The sequence below is a fragment of the Leucoraja erinacea genome, chromosome 27 (assembly GCF_028641065.1).
Source record: "Leucoraja erinacea ecotype New England chromosome 27, Leri_hhj_1, whole genome shotgun sequence".
Taxonomy (NCBI): domain Eukaryota; kingdom Metazoa; phylum Chordata; class Chondrichthyes; order Rajiformes; family Rajidae; genus Leucoraja; species Leucoraja erinaceus.
The window spans coordinates 31,845,297-31,859,967 of NC_073403.1; the positions used below are offsets into that span (position 1 = coordinate 31,845,297).

Sequence of the window (14,671 nt, forward strand, 5' to 3'; positions counted from 1 at the left end):
AAAAGCTGGTTTAAGCTAAAAATAGACACATAAAGCTGGAGTAACTCAGACTGATGAAGCTGAAGAAGGGTCTTGATTCGAAAAGTCACCCATTCCTTCTCTCTAGAGATGCTGCCTGAACTGCTGAGATACTCCTACTTTTTGTGTCCACACTGTTCAATCGTGACCTCAGGTGTTCTGTGTGGAATTTACGTGTTTTCCCCATGGCCACATGGGTTTCCTGAAGAGTTCTCCACACTCCCTCCAAGTCACATTGGCTACTAGGCTACTGGCCACTGTGATTTACCACTAGTGTAGGTGGCTGCTGAGAGAAGCAGGCGGTGTTAATGGGCATGTGTGGAAATAGGTTACAGAGAATGATGAAGGGAAGTGGGCTTGAACCGGCATAGACACGGGGGTTCAGTTTACCTTTTCCGATGCCATAAACAAACATGGAAACGTCTTCAACAGAAGGCTTATGCAGGTCAAGAAGTTATACGATACGATACGATGGAACTTTATTCATCTCAGGAGGGAAATTGGTCAATGGATGGGTGGTGAGTGGGTGGGTGATAACAGCACATTCCAAACTAAGCCAGGTTAATTGGCACTATAAAATGAATGTAGGATTGATACAAATGTACAAATGATGGACAGCATGGACTCAGTGGGCCAAAGGGCCTGCGTCCGTGTCATTCACTCCATCATTCTATGACTCCAAAAATTAATCAGCATTAAAATAGTAAAGGCATAAGCAAATAAATCATTATACTTGCCCACTGCTTCTCTCCTATCGTGGACTTCCTGTGGTTCACTGGAATTTTGTTCCTCTGAGAGATCTTTCTCAATTGGTCTCCTTTCATCTCCCATTCCCTGCGGTTCCTCGGATGTCCCAGCCACGTCTGTGTTCTGTATCTCATTGGATATCCCAGTGAAACCCGCGATCTGGATCTCATTGGTTGCCCCAGTGAGGCCCGTGATCTCATTGGTTGCCCCAGTGAGGGCTGCGATCTGTATCTCATTGGTTGCCCCAGTGAGGCCCGTTGATCCGTGATCTGTGTCTCATTGGTTGCCCCAGTGAGGCCTGCGATCTGTGTCTCATTGGTTGCCTCAGTGAGGCCCGTGATCTCATTGGTTGCCCCAGCAAGGCTTGCGATCTGTATCTCATTGGATGTCCCAACCATGCCAGCGTACTGTTGCTCCTTCCCTGCCTCGCACAGAGCACTTGGAACAGAGCTGCTCTCTGCCATTACGCTGGCCACACGTTCCCCAGGCCGTTCCCACAGATTGCAACACTCCAGACGTCCATCTCTCTGCTCATCAAGACTCTGTGTTCTCAATATTCCCTTAATGTCCTTGTCCATCCCTCCATTCTCCTCATTGGCTCCTTCCCAGCTGCCCTGGATGCTGGTGAATGACAGAGCTGCCATGGTCTCAGGCTCCAGCTTCTCCCCCTGCGCAGCAAGCTGTACAACATGTGATGGTGTTTCCACTGCCGTGAGAGGTACTTGTGAGTTGGGCAGCGATTGAGGACGTTGTTTCGTTTGTTCCTGGAACTGAAAATACAATGGTTACATTAACTACTGCATGACCGATAAAGTGGAAGACATTTGAAGATTGGTTAGCCACAATCCAAGACTATTTAGCTTATTTTATAGATTTCAGGACATGAGATGGCGTAACAGTGCAAGGGGAACAGATCCACCACCAATGTTGTCCGCCACCCTTGGTTTTAGAGCCATGCCGTATTGTCCACTTTGAGGAGCAACAGACGTTACGGCCTTGGGGGGCGGGACGGGGATACTGGCCTGTAAAGTTGGCCATGGAAGTTGGCCACGGAAGTCGGATGTGGCAACGGATCTGCTGGCTCCAGCTGGGCCGGAGTTCCATAGCCCCGGCTGCAGGGGTCAAATTCAACCCGCTGATCAGAGTGGGCGACCACATGAGGTCAAGATCGGCCACCTCGCCCAGCCAAGGCGCCACATTTTCGGTGGGACTTCTGAGAGGGCCAGACCAGCAGCTGTCAGACCAGCCAGTTGTGCGGTGGACCTGCATCTGTAAGGAGGAAGACAATTTAAATTGATACAAAATGGCACCATGTGTTGGAGCAACTCTGTGGTTCAGGGAGCAGCTCTGAAGAACATGGACAGGTGATGTTTCGGGTCGGGACCCAAACACAAACCACGTGGAGATTAAGTTTATGAAGAAGGTTATTTTCCAAGTATTCACATACAAGGAATTTGCCTTGGTGCTCCGCCCGCAAGTGACAACATGACATACAGTGACAGTTAGGATTGGCACATAAAACATTAAACATTAATAATAAAACATTATTGATTAAACATGTGAATAAAATAAAATACCAGAGCAAAAGGAGGCTACAGATTTTTGGTTATTGAGTAGAGCTACTACTCATGGGGGAAAAAAGCTGTTTTTATGTCTGGCTGTGGCAGCTTTGACAGTCCGGAGACGCCTTCCAGAGGAAAGTGATTCAAAGAGTTTGTGGCCAGGATGAGAGGGATTCAGAGATGATCTTGCCCGCTCGCCTCCTTGCCCTTGCAGTGTACAGTTTATCAATGGAGGGAAAGTTGCAGCCAATTCTCAGCTGATCAGACAATTCGCTGCAGCCTCTGGATGTGCTTGGTGGCTGAGCCAAACCAGACCATGATGGAGAAGGTGAGCACAGACTCTACGATGGCCGTGTAGATTTGGACCATCGTTGCCTGTATCAGATTGTACTTCCTCAGCTGCCGCAGGAAGTACATCCTCTGTTGTGCCTTTTTGACTGTGGAGTCGATGGTAGCCCCCCATTTAAGGTCCTTGGAGATGATGGTTCCCAGGAACTTAAAAGACTCCACAGATGTGACTGTGGTGTTGTTGATGGTGAGTGTGGGTGAGGAGAAGGGGAGCTCTCCTAAAGTCTACTATCAATTCCACTGTCTTAAGAGCATTGAGCTCCAGGTTGTTGCGATGGCACCAGGACGCCAGCTGTGACACTTCCTGTCTGTAGGCAGATTCCTCCCCATCCTGGATCAGTCCAGTCAGCGTTGTGTCGTCCACAAACTTGAGAAGCTTGACAGAGGAGTACGTGGAGGTGCAGTCATTGGTGTAGAGAGAGTAGAGGAGAGGGGAGAGTACGCAGCCTTGCGGTGCTCCTATGCTGAGGGTCTGCAAGTCCGAGATGTGCTTTCCCAGCCTCACATGCTGCTTCCTATCTGTCAGGAAGCTGGTGATCCACCGACAGAGGGGTTCAGGCACAGTCAACTTGGAAAGTTTGGAGTGTAGTAGCTCTGGCACAATGGTGTTGAATGCAGAGCTAAAATCAACAAACAAAATCCTCGCATAGGTCCCCTGGCGGTCTAGGTGCTGGAGGATGAAGTGCAGGCCCAGGTTGACTGCGTCATCCACAGATCTATTGGCCCGATATGCAAACTGCAGAGGGTCCAGCAGGAGGTTTGTGATATTTTTCAGCTTGGCCAGCACAAGCCTTTCAAGGGTCTCCATGATTACAGAGGTCAGTGCGACAGGCCTGAGGCGTTAAGACCAGTAATCCTTGCCTTTTTGGGTAAACACAAACCACATGGACATAGTGCAAATGTGACATTTATGTCCAATATTAGAATTTCAATTTTAATTGAAACCTGAGTTCAGATCAACGTCTGGGCTAAATTTGACAACCCATGGGTATATTGATCTTAATTCTGAACTCTTTGTCAACCTGTTTCAAGTTTAGTTTAGTTTAGTTAAGTTTAGTTAAATGATACAGTGCGGAAACAGGCCATTCGGCTCACACTAACACTATCCGACACACACTAGGGAAAATTTATAATATTACCAAGCCACTTGACCTGCAAACCTGTATGTCTTTGGAGTATGCAAGGAATCCAGTGACCCTGGAGAAAACCCACGCAGGTCACAGGGAGAAGGTACAAACTCCGTATAGACAGCACCGTGGTCAGGATCGAACCTGGGTCTCTGGCGCTGTAAGGCAACAACTCGCAGCAATTTGCAAAAGAGATCTGGGAATGCCATGCCTCAGCAGGCATGGCAGATTAAGGGAGGAGGCAGGGAGCATAAGAGGACAGGAATTTAATTTCACAATTTGTTCAGTGAATTTGTTGACGTTGTTTTGCAGCAGTCTGCTCTGACATGTTGCTCACAAGTGGAAACAAATGCTGCCCTTGCTGCAGATAGTGCAAACGCGACATTCCTGTCTGATATTAGAATTCCCCTTATCCATACTCACTCAGGGAAAAACAAGGGATATTTGTGATGGGGGTTACTGACCAGGATGATCTCTATCCTATCCATTCCTCCTTCTCCAGAAATACTGCCTGACCCTCTGGGTTACTCCAGCACTTTGTGTCTTTTTTTGCAAATCAACATCTGCAGTTCCTTGTGTCCAGAGATATCCCTCCCTCTGCGGCCTACAGGAACAGGCCTGGATTCTCAGACCTGGGGACTCGATGGTGAAGGGAGGTGAGACTGAAATCTGTGGAATTCTATGTCACAGAAGGCAGTGGAGGCCAATTCACTGGATGTTTTCAAGAGAGTTAGATTTCGCTCTTAGGGCTAAAGGAATCATATAACCATATAACAATTTACAGCACGGAAACAGGCCATCTCGACCCTTCTAGTCCGTGCCGAACACATATTCTCCCCTAGTCCCATATACCTGCGCTCAGACCATAACCTTCCATTCCCTTCCCCGTCCATATAACTACCCAATTTATTTTTAAATGATAAAAACGAACCTGCCTCCACCACCTTCACTGGAAGCTCATTCCACACAGCCACCACTCTCTGAGTAAAGAAGTTCCCCCTCATGTTACCCCTAAACTTCAGTCCCTTAATTCTCAAGTCATGTCCCCTTGTTTGAATCTTCCCTACTCTCAGTGGGAAAAGCTTTTCCACGTCAACTCTGTCTATCCCTCTCATCATTTTAAAAACCTCTATCAAGTCCCCCCTTAACCTTCTGCGCTCCAAAGAATAAAGCCCTAACTTGTTCAACCTTTCTCTGTAACTTAGTTGCTGAAACCCAGGCAACATTCTAGTAAATCTCCTCTGTACTCTCTCTTTTTTGTTGACATCCTTCCTATAATTAGGCGACCAAAATTGTACACCATACTCCAGAATTGGCCTCACCAATGCCTTGTACAATTTTAACATTACATCCCAACTTCTATACTTAATGCTCTGATTTATAAAGGCCAGCACACCAAAAGCTTTCTTTACCACCCTATCTACATGAGATTCCACTTTCAGGGAACTGTGCACAGTTATTCCCAGATCCCTCTGTTCACCTACATTCTTCAATTCCCTACCATTTACCATGTGCGTCCTATTTTGATTTGTTCTGCCAAGATGTAGCACCTCACACTTATCAGCATTAAACTCCATCTGCCATCTTTCAGCCCACTCTTCCAACTGGCATAAATCTCTCTGTAGACTTTGAAACTCTACTTCATTACCTGCAACCCCACCTATCTTAGTATCATCTGCATACTTACTAATCCAATTTACCACACCATCATCCAGACCATTGATGTACATGACAAACAACAATGGACCCAACACAGATCCCTGTGGCATCCCACTCGTCACTGGCCTCCAACCTGACAAACAACCATCCACCATTACTCTCTGGCATCTCCCATTCAGCCACTGTTGAATCCATCTTGCTACTCCACCATTAATACCCAACCATTGAACCTTCTTAACCAACCTTCCATGAGGAACCTTGTCAAAGGCCTTACTGAAGTCCATATACACAACATCCACTGCTTTACCCTCATCAATTTCCCGAGTAACATCTTCAAAAAATACAAGAAGATTAGTCAAACATGACCTTCCAGGCACAAATTCATGTTGACTGTTCCTAATCAGACCCTGTTTATCCAGATGCTTATATATATTATCTCTAAGTATTCTTTCCATTAATTTGCCCACCACTGACGTCAAACTAACAGGTCTATAATTGCTAGGTTTACTCTTAGACCCCTTTTTAAACAATGGAACAACATGCGCAGTACGCCAATCCCCCGGCACTATTCCCGTTTCTAATGACCCTTGAAATATTTCTGCCATAGCCCCTGCTATTTCTACACTAACTTCCCTCAATGTCCTAGGGAATATTCTGTCCGGACCTGGAGACTTATCCACTTTTATATTTCTCAAAAGTGTCAGTACTTCCTCTTCTTTGAATCTCATAGTTTCCATAGCTACTCTACTTGTTTCCCTTACCTCACATAATTCAATATCCTTCTCCTTGGTGAATACCGAAGAAAAGAAACTGTTCAATATCTCCCCCATCTCTTTTGGCTCTGCAGATAGTTGTCCACTCTGACTCACTAATGGACCAATTTTATCCCTCGTTATCCTTTTGCTATTAATATAGAATCGAGGGATATGGGGAAAAAGCAGGAACGGGGTACTGATTTTAGATGATCGGTCATGATAATATTGAATGGCGGTGCTGGCTCGAAGGGCCGGATGGTCTACTCCTGCACCTATTTTCCTTTGTTTTCTATGTTTCATCTTTCATCGGACCTTACCGTGCACTAAATGTTATTCATGTTATTTCTTTTATCACGTTTCTATACACTGTGAATGGCTCGATTGTAATCTTTCCGCTGACTAGTCAGCACGTAACAAAAGCATTTGACAATAAGCTAATCTCAACTCAAAACTCAACTCAAAAGTCCATTCCGTCAAAGCATTGCTTGCGGACAAGGAGCTGCAGACACCTTTGGGTCCCTCGGGTTCTGAAGAAGGGTCCTGAACCAAAGGGTCACCTGTCTGTGTTCTCCAGAGATGCTGCCTGACCCGCTGAGTTGTATCATTTATTGTAAACCAACAGCTGCAGTTCCTTGTGTCTACAGACACCCCTCTCTCTGAGGGGAACAGAGCATGCCTGATTCCAAGGACGGAGTGAAGTCTCCCCTCTCTCTTGGGATCAGATCCCCGAGGTTTGATTGTGGAGCTGGCTGCTGGGCCTGAATGATGCTGAAACTGTCAATGACGCTGGTTTCTGGGCAGAGACCCATCACTGCAACATGACTTCAACGCCCTCTCTCTGCTGGCCCCACCACCACCTGCATATTTCACTCTCCCTCACTCTGCACCCACCTTCATTCTCCATACCCCTTCCATTTATCTGTTGTTTGTTATCTAACATTTCCTCAACCTGGTGAAATGTCTTCAACCTGAAACAATGTCTCTTGTTTTTCATTCTCTACACATGCCTCATTATATAGTTTTGCAGTTGGCCACAGAAAGTAAACATCATTTTCTAACTGGACAATGTCCACTGTACCCACCCTGCAGTGGAGCACTGCTGTATAGAAACATTGACAATAGGTGCAGGAGTAGGCCATTCGGCCCTTTAAGCCAGCACCGCCATTCAATATGATCATGGCTGATCATCCGAAATCAGTACCCTGTTCCTGCTTTCTCCCCATATCTCTTGATTCCGTTAGCCCTAAGAGCCCTAACTCTCTCTTGAAAACATCCAGTGAATTAGCCTCCACTGCCTTCTGTGGCAGAGAATTCCACAGGTTCACAACTCTTTGGGTGAAAAGGTTTTTCCTCACATCCGTCGTAAATGACCTACCCCTTATTCTTAAACTGTGACCCTTGGTTCTGGAATCCACCAACACCAGGAACATTTTTCCTGCATCTGGCCTATCCAATCCATTAAGAATTTTATATGTTTCTATAAGATTCCCTCTCATCCTTCCAAATTCCAGTGAATACAAGCCCAGTCGATCCATTCTTTCATCATATGTCAGTTCTGCCATCCCGGAAATTAACCTTGTGAACCTACGCTAAACTGCCTCAATAGCAAGAATGTCCTTTCTCAAATTAGTAGACCAAAATTGCACCCATTATTCTAGGTGTAGTCTGTCTCACCAGGGTTCTGTACAACTGCAGTAGGACCTCCTTGCTCCTATACTCAAATCCTCTCGTTATGAAGGCCAACATGCCATTTGCTTTCTTCACTGCCTGCTGTACCTGCATGCTTACTTCCAGTGACTGGTGTACAAGGACACCCAGGGCTCATTGCACCTCCCCTTTTGCTAATCTGTCACCATTCAGGGTCTCGACCTGAAACGTTACCCATTCCTTCTCTGCAGAGATGCTGCCTGGCCCGCTGAGTTACTCCAGTGTATTGTGTCTATCTTCGATTTAAACCAACATCTGCAGTTCTTTCCTAGACCATTCTGATAATAATCTGCCTTTGTGTTCTTGCCACCAAAGTGGATTTATCCACATTATACTGCATCTGCCATGCATCTGCCCACTCACCCAACCCATCCAAGTCACCCTGCAGCCTCATAGCATCCTCCTCACAGCTCACACTGCCACCCAGCTTTGTATCATCCGCAAACTTGGAGGTGTCACATTTAAACTGTTCTGCATAACAGAAAATGACCCTTCGGACCAACTTGTCCATGCCAACCAAGATGCCAATTTAAGCAAGTCCCATTGCTCTCTTTGAATCTATGTCCCTCCAAACCTTTCCTACTCTGCATCTGTCAATATAATTTTTACATGTTGTTATTGTACCTGCTTCGACCACTTCCTCTGTCAGCTTGTTCCATCCTTCTTTGAAATACAGCAGATTACCTGGCATGTCAGCTGAATAGTAAGCCTGAAGCCCACAGAAGCTGGCAGGTTAATGTGTCAATCAGCCACGGAGCATAAGCAGATGCAGCAGCTGATTGCAACCAGCCCAAGCTCCCTGGCTGTTTAGGTTTCTCCAGTTGTCAGAAAGGCCATATATAACATGCTGCCTTGCATGTAGCCCAACTTACAATGTCTTGCCATTGACACATTGATACTGCGCTGATTTCGGAGCTCCAACTGTATGATCTGTGTGGCCGAGGGGCAACAAAGAGAGTGCTGGTTCCTGGACAATTAGCCAGACAGTTCCACACATTATTTTCAACGAAAAGTTGACAGTGATACAAGGGTGTCTGCAGGAAGCAAGTGAGAGGGTGGGGGAATATACCGGTTCCCAAAACTTGCTCTATCTTCCTCTGGTCACATTTGCATCAAGAGCAGCTTTAATTTGATCAATTATACGATCCAGTCTCAGGCAGCAGTTGTATGTTTAAGGAAAGAACTGCAGATGCTGGAAATATCCAAGGTAGACAAAAAGCTGGAGAAACTCAGTGGTTGAGGCAGCAACTATGGAGCCCCCCCCCCCCACCCCCACATCAGTCCGAAGAAGGGTCTCAACCTGAAACATCACCCATTACATACATGCTGCCTCACCCACTGAGTTTCTCCAGCTTTTTGTCTACCATCAACAGTTGTATAGTTTGCCATTAATTGAACAAAGAAATGTGTTAAAGCCATCTACATCTTCACACACTACAACAGACAACAATACACCAACAGTACCTGAAAGGAATGAATTGCTGTGATCCTTGTCAAGTCATTCGGACTTTAAGCTGCAGCCATGGCTAAAGTGCTAATCCTCATACCTCCTTGATGCAGCACACTCAATCATCTCAGCAAACTCATTCACAGCTCATTTGCCACTCCCCTTCCAAGTCATTGCCTCTGTTATGCCCTCACAGAGCTCAGACCTGAACATGTCAGAATCTGACGTTCTTCCCCGTGAATATATGTGAACTGGCAGTGAATCCAGCCCTTTTAGCAAAAGCACAGATCAGATTACCTCGCTGAAGTTAAAACTTGCTCAGACACAAAACACCTTTGCAGAAAGTCTTGCACAAACACACCAAACTTTCCCAACTGTGGTTCTGCTGCATGTTCGCTGTGTGCTCAGTATGACATGCTCTGATCCAGCGACCGAATGAATGACAAATGCCACTGTAGGTAGGGAGTGGTGGAGACGCCCGTCAAATGAGGGGATATCACCTCAGGGGCCCACACCAGTGGGCACAGTGCCGGGAATAAGGATATTTCTGTGAACACTACCAAATACAAAGCTGATTAGTGTATATGTAGGAAGGAACTGCAGATGCTTGTTTAAACCAAAGATAGACATGAAAAGCTGGAGTAACTCAGTGGGTCAGACAGCGTCTCTGGAGAAAAGAAACATGCGACATTTCTGGTCGAGACCCTTAGCCTCTGAAAATGTCGGAAGAATTTTTGCAGAGTTCTAATTTTGTAGATATTTTTTATTATGAATAAAGTTTATTTAGATTTTTTTTAATCTGCAGTTCCTCTCTGTCGCTGGCCTCTGTCGCTGGCCTCTGTCACTGGCACTGTTAGGGAAGGGACACTCTCTCTTACTTTAGTTTTAGTTTAGTTTGGCAGAAACTTCGGCCGATCTAGTCCGCGCTGACCAATGATCCCCGTACACTAGCACTATCCTACACACACTAGGGACAATTTACAACCTTTTACTGAAGCCAATTAACCTACAAACCTGTAGGTCCTTGGAGTGTGGGAGGAAACCGGAGCACGCAGGGAAAACCCACGCGGTCACATGGAGAACATACAAACTCTGTACGGAGAGCACCCTTAGTCAGGATTGAACCCGGGTCTCTGGTGCTGTGAGGCAGCAACTCTACCACTGCGCCACCGTGCTGCCCATCTTCCCCAGCCTCCATGACCGTACATGAGTGAAATCGGGTTCAGAGACTCTGAAGAGATCTGTGAGTGATTTTTTTTTTAAATTATGTAACTTTTATTTATTGATTTGCAAATGATGTCATTTGAAGTTAAGCAAATTTACTTATTTACTTTTAATATTTTATTTATTATTTAATTTCTTCTAACTAATTACGACAATTGTGTATATCTATAAATGGATTATTGTGTATTGGTTATGTGCAGGCATTTAAGAGTTGGTTATCAAGTTTAGCACAGGCATTATGGGCCGAAGGGCCTGTTCCTGTTCTATGATCTATGTTCTATAAATGTCCTGATTGTCAGAGGTGTTTAAAAATTATTAAAGTTGGAGTATTAATTAAAAGAAACTCAAATGATTACTAATAATTAAATAATGAAGGAAATGATATTAAAGCAAAAACTGAAGAGTAGTCCCATGTGTTTTGATAGGAAGGCAAGGCTCCGTCTCTACCCCAGCAGCCACCACAGAGTCTTCTTCACATTCTCACTGCTACATATGGCAGATGATGAGATTAGCCCCTACATCTGCCCCGCAGTCTGTGCAGCAGGAAGAAACCATGGGCTGTGAACGGAAGCACCTTATTGAAACCATCCCCATTCCACACTAAACTCAGTTTCCTTCTCTGATATTGAATCCATCTTCTATTCCATTCAATTACTAAATCTGCCCACTTTTACCATTCTAACCCTATGCCTGCTTCCCTCTCTTGAACTGAATCCTTCCCTTATTCCTGACTAGTCTGAAGAAGGTTTCTGAGCCAAGGCACCACCTATTGTTTTTCCCCAGAGATGCATTTTGTGTTGAAGGCAGGGAACGGGGTACTGATTGGGGATGATCAGCCATGATCACATTGAATGGTGGTGCTGGCTCGAAGGGCCGAATGGCCTACTCCTGCACCTATTGTCTATTGTGTCTATCTTTGGTATGAACCTGCATCTGCAGTTCCTTCTTAAACAAATCCAGATCCTATCACTTGTAATAAATCCACTCCACTCTCCAGCACTAAGCTCAGGTGTTTAAGATCACGTGGGAAATAGATACGGTGAATGCACAGAGCCCTTTACCCAGAGAAGGGGAATTAAGAACCAGAGGACAGGTTTAAGGAGAGAGGGGAAAGATTAAATAGGAACCTCAGGGACAATTTGTTTTTACACAGAGTGGTGGGTGTATGGAATGAGCTTCAGGGTAGGTAATTGAGCCAGTTACTATAATAACATTTAAAAGACATTTGGACAGGAGAGGTTTAGAGGGATATGGGCCACATGCGGGCAGTGCAACTAGTATAGATGGGGCATTTTGGTCGTCAGGGGCAAGTTGAGTCAAAGGGCCAGTTTCTGTGCTGTATGACTATGATCTACACTAAACTCTCCAGCGTGAGACACCCTTCGCCAGGCGGTACGATGACGCAGCAGTAGAGCTGCTGTCTCAGAGCGCCGGAGACCCAGGTTTGATCCAGACCAAGGGTGCTATCTGTGTGCAGTTTGCACATTCTTCCTGTAGGGGCTTCTGTAAATTGTCCCTAACATGAACGACATTGAACAGTCTGAAAAAGTGTCTTGATCCAAAACGTCACCCATTCCTTCTAACCAGAGATGCTAACTGTCCTGCTGAGTTACTCCAGCATTCTGTGTCTATGTTTGGTTTAAACCAGCATCTGCAATTCCTTCCAATACACAAACTAGTGTGAATGGTTGATTGATGGCCAGCTTGGACTCCGTGGCCCAAAGGACTTGTTTCCACACTGTATATCTAACTCTTCTTTAGTTTAGACGTACAGCACAGAGTCCACACTGACCATTGATCATCCATCCACACTAGTTCTATGTCATCCCACTTAATCATCCATCCCCGCACACCAGGTGCATTTTTCATAGGCCAATTAACCTACAAACCCGCACATATTTTGGATGTGGAAGGAAACCGGAGCACCCGGAGGAAACCCATTCGGTCACAGAGAGAACATGCAAACTCCACACAGACAGAACCCGTGGTCAGGATTGAACCTGGGTCTCCCGTGTTAGCACTCTTCTACCCCAAACGGAACTTGTTGTTACCCCTTTGCAAACCTGCTTGCCTGAACTAATCCTCCCCTCGCTCTCCTATTCCAAGCGAAACTTTGTACTAAAACCATCTCAAATTCCATACTAAACCCAGCTCCTTTCACCAGTACCAACTCTCAGCTCTCTATTGACAATACATCATCTTCCCAAAGCTGTATTCAACCTCATTGCCCATTGCACACTAAACACACATCTGGAATCCCATATTAGTCCCAGCTCCAGCCTCCAACTTGTTCTACGGAACCATTCCCCACTCCATGCACTGAGCCAATTCCACTTTTGCATTTTCCAGTCAGGATTAGAATATTTGTTTAAAACTTGTGAAAGGGTTTTGCTTCTACAACCTGTTGAATCAAGTATTTAGGTCTGTTTGCTGCTTGACTTCATACATAAATCAAAAGTACACTAGACAATTTAACTAGAAAATCTTGACGTAGACAGAATGGTTGCTTAGCTTGACATTCTATTTTACCATTGTCCATGTCTGTTTCCTGCCTCACACCAGCCGTTACATACTCTTAAATAAACATGAGCTGGGAATTAACCACCGTGCAGTGCACCTCAATGGACATACTCAGTGGGCACTTGAAATCTAACCCAGTATGGTGTGGCTGATCATCTGCGGGGGCCAACACTGGGGGCCCATTCCATCTACAATTTGTCCATTCATTTTGCAACAGGGACCATAGTGAGAGGAGTAATGCCCACTGTGACAATCGTCTGTGGCACCTTAACCAGATCTTAGACTTCTTCACCAGATAACCAGTATGTTCACCAGATAACTGGGCATCTTCACCACATACTGGACAAGGGCCAACTGCTCCGAATACTGAGCTTTGATAAACAAGTTGTACCAAAGTTCTCATCAACAAAGTCCAGTAAAGGAGATGAGAACACGACATTCAAGATTTTAAGTAAAGTGTGACATGTTTCAGTGACTTTTACTGGGGATAATTGCACAACACTCAGACTGTTCAGGTCCCTTCAACGTGACAGAACAATACTGCCTGTTTCTGTGCTCTATAGCTCTATGATCTACTCTAAAGCAGCAAGAAGCAACATTGAAGTGAGAGTAATGATTACCATTGGGACTTCACTCATGGTGACGGGCTGGGTGCGATAGCGGAATCCTTTCTGTCTGCGCTCGCTTGCCCCTTCCAGCTGGGGTGCTTTGTGTGGCATCGGCTGGCACAGGCTATCGAACAGGGCCATCTTCTGACTCAGGCTCAGTTTGGAGTTCTCGTCCACTCTCTCCTCCACTTCCTGCGATTCTGCGCTGGCCTCCGGTCCACTCACATCCACCGACTTTGGCGAGCGGGCTCTGGGGAGACTAAGAGTTTACATATGTCACAACACAGAGCCATACAAGGGAAGAGAAGACAGAGATGGGAACACGATGAGACCAGCCAGCCCTCGTGCCTGCTCTGACTGTCAATCCCATTAAACTCGCTTTACACCTTCACTCCTCACCCAACTCAACCCTCTTGCAGACTTTAGATCAACCAATCTCACCCTTCATACCTAGGGTGGAGAATCTCTGGAAATATCTAACCAGGAGAGTGAATCAACGGGGAGGAGTTAAAGGGGAGATAGATGAAGAAGATTTTGAAGAAGCGGAGATTTGAGGGCTATTGAACACTGGCACTGGAGAGGAGTTAACGTCTACCCCAGATCACCAAAGACCACACGGGATGACAGGGCAGGTTTGAGGGGCCAGGTCGTCAACTGATGCTGAACTGGTCATACTCACTAGGGTTGTATTCCACTAACTAAGACAACTAAGAGGTGATCTTATGGAGGGATTTGTAAGGTAGGAAGTGAGAAGCTAAAGATAGATACAAAATATTGTGTAACTCAGCAGGTCAGGTAGCATCTCTGGAGGAAAAGAATAGGTAATGTTTTGGGTCAAACCCCTTCTTCAGAGTGAAAGTAGTGGGGGTTGGGAATAAACTGGAGGCAAGAAACTATTGCCAAGCAGTTTATTCATAGTCAAAAATATGACACTGTACCAAAAATCAAA

General features: G+C 45.6%; 1 protein-coding gene across 1 annotated transcript in view; it reads right to left on the reverse strand.

Moving 5' to 3' along the window:
* Positions 1–14,671, reverse strand: part of LOC129710042 (supervillin-like) — a 139,444-nt gene that overhangs the window by 93,569 nt on the left and 31,204 nt on the right. The window contains 3 exon segments of the mRNA XM_055656726.1: positions 756–1,025; positions 1,028–1,535; positions 13,735–13,981. Coding sequence (XP_055512701.1) covers positions 756–1,025; positions 1,028–1,535; positions 13,735–13,981 — 1,025 coding nt within the window.